Source organism: Schistocerca cancellata, chromosome 10 (genome assembly GCF_023864275.1).
Source record: "Schistocerca cancellata isolate TAMUIC-IGC-003103 chromosome 10, iqSchCanc2.1, whole genome shotgun sequence".
NCBI lineage: Eukaryota > Metazoa > Arthropoda > Insecta > Orthoptera > Acrididae > Schistocerca > Schistocerca cancellata.
In genome coordinates this window covers 66,186,188-66,192,677 of record NC_064635.1, presented here as the reverse complement: position 1 = coordinate 66,192,677, position 6,490 = coordinate 66,186,188, and the positions used below count along the sequence as shown (strand labels likewise).

General features: G+C 45.6%; 1 protein-coding gene across 1 annotated transcript in view; it reads right to left on the bottom strand.

The window, feature by feature from the left end:
* Nucleotides 1-1,781: 1,781 nt before the first annotated feature.
* LOC126106115 (shematrin-like protein 2) overlaps nucleotides 1,782-6,490 on the bottom strand; it is a 30,295-nt gene continuing 25,586 nt past the window's right edge. The window contains exon 3 of the mRNA XM_049912361.1: nucleotides 1,782-2,074. Coding sequence (XP_049768318.1) covers nucleotides 1,782-2,074 — 293 coding nt within the window. The remainder of the gene's footprint in view (nucleotides 2,075-6,490) is intronic.

Here is a 6,490-nt window from a genome sequence, read left to right as displayed (position 1 = left end):
TAAGGTTGTTTTAAAAGCGAGATAGTACCTTTGCGAACTTGTAAGATATGCAGTTGCCGTATTTCTTTTGGAAATCATGCCTAAAGTTTGTGAGTTGTATAAGTGCACGTACAAAAGCAGTAACACTACGAATATATCTCATTTCGTGTGCGTCCAGTGTAAAAGTACTATCTGCTGGTGGTTTTGTTCATTTATGTTATATACTAGCACAGAAAGAACGTTTCTATGGTACTGAGGCGGTCACAGAAACCTCGCCTGAGTATAAATAACTCCTTTACGTGAATGTGTGAACTTATTATTTTAGGCCAAGTTTCGTAATTTCCTTCTACACTACTATGTATTTTGCCCGTTTGTTTTGCCTCCCGAAAACATGGCGGACAGTTGTTGAATTTGATTTTGTCTGGTCCCGGTGTAGTGTCTCTATGGTATTCCATCTCTTTGGTTACTAAGTGCGCGTCATTTATGACGGCGGCTGAGTTTAGGTTCGTTCTGCGCATCTGACGTCACAAAACACATCAGCCAATGAGTAGAGAACGACGTTGCCAGAGACCTACTGCAGTACAGAGCACGGACGAGTGTCTTCAGTTTTAGAAACGTTCAGTCATAGATAAAGTAACTAAACGAAAGTAATGTCTTGATAGAAGAATTTCTTTTATAGAAAGTTTGGAAAAAGCATTCTTTATACCAGATGCTTCATAGTCTGTTATTTAATTAAGCCAAACAAGCAATAAGCCTCCTAATTCAGGCGATAGCAAGGTAAGGTGTTTGTATCATTCTCACTAACTGCTTTTTCGCAGTAAAGAACAGCGGTAATTGTTTATTTCCTATTGTACTTCGACGAAACGTGAGTAATTCATAGTCATACCAACAATGTTTGTCGGTATTTTGCGTCCTAGTTTGAAGTCCTCCATGAAGGATGTTTAGCAATAGGTTGTGGCAGCGTAGTGAAAGGTTCTGAGTTCAATCCTTGTTCAGTGCTTAATATTTTCTTTATTTAAAAACGATATTGAAGTGTCTTACTTCATTAATTTTATTCGTTTGAATGTAATTTTTTGAAATTTCTAGTGGCAACTGAAATCAGCCATACGGAAAATATACGCTATGGACTTTTACATCTACAAACTTCAAAATTTCGTGCAGTGGTTTACTACATTTAATGTTGCACAATAACTGCATAGAACATCGAAACAAAATTAAGTAATTTATGGGGGGAAGGTATCAGTCAAGAAGATGTGTAAAAATCAAATTTTTGGGCCAAATAGTTTTTGTGAAATCGAATTATAAGTGTGTCAAAGCAGTCGGAACACCACGTGTCTGCACAGGCGAGCAGTGCAGTGATGACAAAATCGCGCACAGCGCGGAATGCGAGGAGCACGTCTCTGTGGCAGCGAAAGGGTTAATGCGGCCGTGGTGGCGTTACTTCATAAACTGCGCACTCCCCCCTAAACGTAAGTTTGCTTGGCGCGTGCAACTGGCAACGCAGCAATCTCCCGCGTCTGGGAAGGCATGCGTGAACCGCCAAGATAAAATAATTGAACTATAGAGCGCTTGGAGCGCTAGCATCGCTTCAGCTGTCAAAAGGTTGTACTTTTTGCCCTACAGAGATCCGCGACTGTTTGTGGTAGACTGTGGTATAACAAAGAAGAGCGGTAGTGTCGCGACTGTGTGTGTATATATATGTGTGTGTGGGGATGGGGGGGTGGGAGACTCCTGTTGTCTCTCAGCCGCCTCCCTGTGTCCATGCGACTACGGAGCAGGCAGAGAAGCCTGGTGGTGGTTGCCTACAGCTCCAGGTGGCGGTGGTGGCGCGCACGGCCCCCGACGTATCCTTCTGCGAACGCGAGCAGCGCGCCGAACATGGCGTCCGCGGTGCCGCCCCCGCTGGCCGCCCCCGGCTCTGACCGCCCCCCGTCGCGCCGCCTCCGCCGCACTCGACCGCCGCCCAGGACAATAGGCTGCAGTACCAGCGCGGGGGGAGGAACTCCGCCCCCGATGCTGCCCCCGACGCCGCCGATGCTGCCGCCGACGCCACCGACGCCGCCTCCGACGCCACCATCCGCCCCTCCAGTTCCTCCTGCGGAAACGGAAAAACAGCTTTCACATTCAGCATCGCGACTTCTGCATACACACGCGGGTGACGAAGTCATGGGAGAGCGATATGCACATACGAGGGGTGGCCAGAATGTAAGTTACGATCGGTCGGGGAATGGAAACAACTATAAAAATCCGATAAAGCTTTGCACAGATGTGTTGGGCAGTGGCTCTAATATGACCCTAGATAGCGTCGCTCTTCTCATTTCCGAGCTCACAGTGAGCGCGTAAAGATGTCTAGAAAATAGTGTCTCCCGCCATGCTGTTTCACAGAGGAAGGCTGCACTGTAGTACCTTCTCTAGATCGTCGCACAGTTGACAAAATGGTAGATATCGAAATAGATGACAGAGGGACAGAACACAATTAAAATCGCTCAAAATAGGAAAGGCCGCTGGACATGATGGGATACCAGTTCGATTTTACACAGAGTACGCGAAGGAACTTGCCCCACTTCTTGCAGCGGTGTACCGTAGAAGAGCGTAGCGTTCCAAAGGATTGGAAAAGGACACAGGTCATCTTCGTTTTCAAGAAGGGACGTCGAACAGACGTGCAGAACTATAGACCTGTATCTCTAACGTCGATCAGTTGTAGAATTTTGGAACACGTATTATGTTCGAGTATAATGGCTTTTCTGCAGACTAGAAATCTACTCTGTAGGAATCAGCATGGGTTACGAAAAAGACGATCGTGTGAAACCCAGCTCGCGCTATTCGTCCACGAGACTCTGAGGCCATAGACACGGATTCCCAGGTAGATGCCGTGTTTCTTGACTTCCGCAAGGCGTTTGATACAGTTCCCCACAGTCGTTTAACGAACAAAGTAAGAGCATATGCAGTATCAGACCAATTGTGTGATTGGATTGAAGCGTTCCTAGATAACAGAACGCAGCATGTCATTCTCAATTGAGAGAAGTCTTCCGAAGAAAGTGTGATGTCAGGTGAGCCGCAGGGGAGTGTCGTAGGACCGTTGCTATTCACAATATATATAAATGGCCTTGTGGATAACATCCGAAGTTCACGGAGGCTTTTTGCGGATGATACTGTAGTATATCGAGAGGCTCTAACAATGGAAAATTGTACTGAAATGCAGGGGGATCTGCAACGAATTGACGCATGGTGCAGGGAATGGCAATTGAATCTCAATGTAGACAAGTGTAATGTGCTGCGAACACCCAGAAAGAAAGATCCTTTATCATTTAGCTACAATATTGGAGGTCAGCAACTGGAAGCAGTTAATTCCATAAACTATCTGGGAGTACGCATTAGGAGTGATTTAAAATGGCATAACCATACAATATTAATCGTCGGTAAAGCAGATACCAGACTGAGATTCATTGGAAGAATCTTATGGAAATGCAATCTGAAAACAAAGGAAGTAGGTTACAGTACACTTGTTCGCCCACTGCTTGAATACTGCTCACCGGTGTGGGATCCGTACCACACAGGGTTGATAGAAGAGATAGAGAAGATCCAGCGGAGAGCAGTGGGCTTCGTTACAGGATCATTTAGTAATCGCGAAAGCGTTACGGAGATGATAGATAAACTCCAGTGGAAGACTCTGCAGGAGAGACGCTCAGTAGGTCGGTACGGGCTTTTGTTGAAGTTTCGGGAACATACCTTCGCCGAGGAGTCAAGCAGTATATTGCTCCCTCCTACGTATATCTCGCGAAGAGACCTTGAGGATAAAATCAGAGAGATTAGAGCCCACACAGAGGCATACCGACAATCTTTCTTTCCACGAATAATACGAGACTGGAATAGAAGGGAGAACCGATAGAGGTACTCAAACTAACCTCCGCCACACACCGTCAGATGTCTTGCGGAGTATGGATGTAGATGTAGATGTAGAAGTATGAGGGCCTGGTGAAAAATTTCGCCTGAAGCTATGCAGCCAACATTACGTAAGCCTCGTGCGGTTTCGTCTTCCAGACAATTCCCAGCCGCAGGGGCAATGAAGATGCTCCTGCACCGTTTTCAATTGTAAATGTTTGATTACCCACAATACAGCCCGTAAGTTTCTCCCTCTGAGTTTCATCTCTGCTCACATGAACCGCTGGCTATGAAGACAACATTTTGGCACGGACAACAAGCTGTAGGCCAGAGTCGAGAAATGGCAGAAAGCACTGGCGGCTGCCTTCTATGACGAGGGTATTGGAAAGTTGTTGCAACGCTACAAGTGTCTTAAGTCAGAACGGCGACTACATAGAGAAATAGCTGGAAGGTGTAGCTAACTGTTGCAAATAAAGCATTTCTGATTTTCACTGTTGTTTCAATTTCGCGATCATTCGGAACTTACTTCCTGGACAGCCTTTGTATATAGTCGGCGGTATACGAGGTATAAAACGGCAGTGCGTTGACAGAGCTGTCATTTGTATTCAGGTGATTCATGTGAAAAGGTTTCTGACGATATAATGGCCGCACGACGGGAATTAACAGAAAGCGGAGTGGTAGTTGGGACTAGGCGAATAGGACATTGCATTTCGAAAATCGTGTGCGGAGAATACCAAATTTCATGCATTACGTCTCTCCACGGGCAGGGCAGTGGCCGACGGCCTTCACTTAATGATCGAGAGCGCTGGCGTTTGCGCAGAGTTGTCAGTGCTAACAGACAAGCAACACTGTCTGAAATAACCGCAGAAATCAACGTGGTACGTACGACAACTTATCTGTTAGGACAGTGCAGTTAAATCCGGCGTTAATGGGCTATGGCAGCAGACGACCGCTAACAGCACGACATCGCCCGCAGCGTGTGACCTTATCGGTTGGATCCTAGACGACTGGAAGATCGTAACCTGATCGATGAGTCCTAATTTCAGTTGGTGAGTATAGACCCAAGTTGTTAACAAGGCACTCTGCAAGCTGGTTGTGGTTCCATAATGGTGTGGGCTGTGTTTACATCGAGTGGACTGCGCCCTTGGTTATGTTCAGCTACCAGACCATTTTCAAACACTCATGTACTTCTTGTTCCTAAACAATTGGGGAATTTTTTGTGGATGACAGTGCGCCACGTAATTGGGCCACAGTTGTTTTAAAGAACGTTGTGGACAATTAGAGCGATTTATTTTGGCCACACATATCGCCCGACATAAAGCCCATCTAATATTTGTAGGACACAATCGAAAGGTCAGCTCGTACACAAAATCCTACTCTGTCAACATTTTCGCAATTATGGTCGCCTATGGAGGCTGCATGCTAAATATTTCTGTTGGGACATTCGAACAAGTCTAGGGCACGCCAAGTTGCTGCATTACACCGGGCAAGACGGATGTCCGATACAATATGAGAAGGTATCTAATAACTTTTGCCACCTGAGTGTATATCTATATCCACACTTTTCAACTGGTGCAGGATACTTACGAAACCATTGCCCATTCTTTCCTTCCCTGTTTCATTCGAAATTGGTTTCCGGGAAGAACAACTGCGAGGAATCCCCTGTGTGAGCTACAATCTCCCCCATTTCTTTTAGTGAAATGTACACATAAAAAGTGAACCACCGAGAAGACATGGCCAGATGTCAAAGTAACTTCGTAAACATACCCATGATTGGTTGATATTTGAATGATTAGAAGTTACAAGTCTCTGTGGCATGTAGAACAGCCACCAAAGTGCATTAGGATTATTCGCATTTACAAGGGGAGGCCGCCAATTGTGAAATTCAGATCCGATTTATACTGCGCATAATAAAAGCTCATGGCCAGAGGTGTAGAGTGGCAAAGCACCAAGATGCACTTCTCAGCCGTTGTTGAGAAAATCGACAGTTAAAAGAAACCGTTGCGGTGAAACACTCTCTTCGATTAATAGTTAACTACAGCGTCGTGGCGCAGCGGTAAGCGCTCGGGTTCGTAATCCGAAGAGCGCCGGATCGAATCTCGCGCTATGCAATTTTTTTTTTAGTATTTGTTTTTTGTAATTCAAATGTGTGTGTATACACACACACACACACACACACACACACACACACACACACATATATATATATATATATATATATATATATATATATATATATATATATATATATATATATACACTCCTGGAAATTGAAATAAGAACACCGTGAATTCATTGTCCCAGGAAGGGGAAACTTTATTGACACATTCCTGGGGTCAGATACATCACATGATCACACCGACAGAACCACAGGCACATAGACACAGGCAACAGAGCATGCACAATGTCGGCACTAGTACAGTGTATATCCACCTTTCGCAGCAATGCAGGCTGCTATTCTCCCATGGAGACGATCGTAGAGATGCTGGATGTAGTCCTGTGGAACGGCTTGCCATGCCATTTCCACCTGGCGCCTCAGTTGGACCAGCGTTCGTGCTGGACGTGCAGACCGCGTGAGACGACGCTTCATCCAGTCCCAAACATGCTCAATGGGGGACAGATCCGGAGA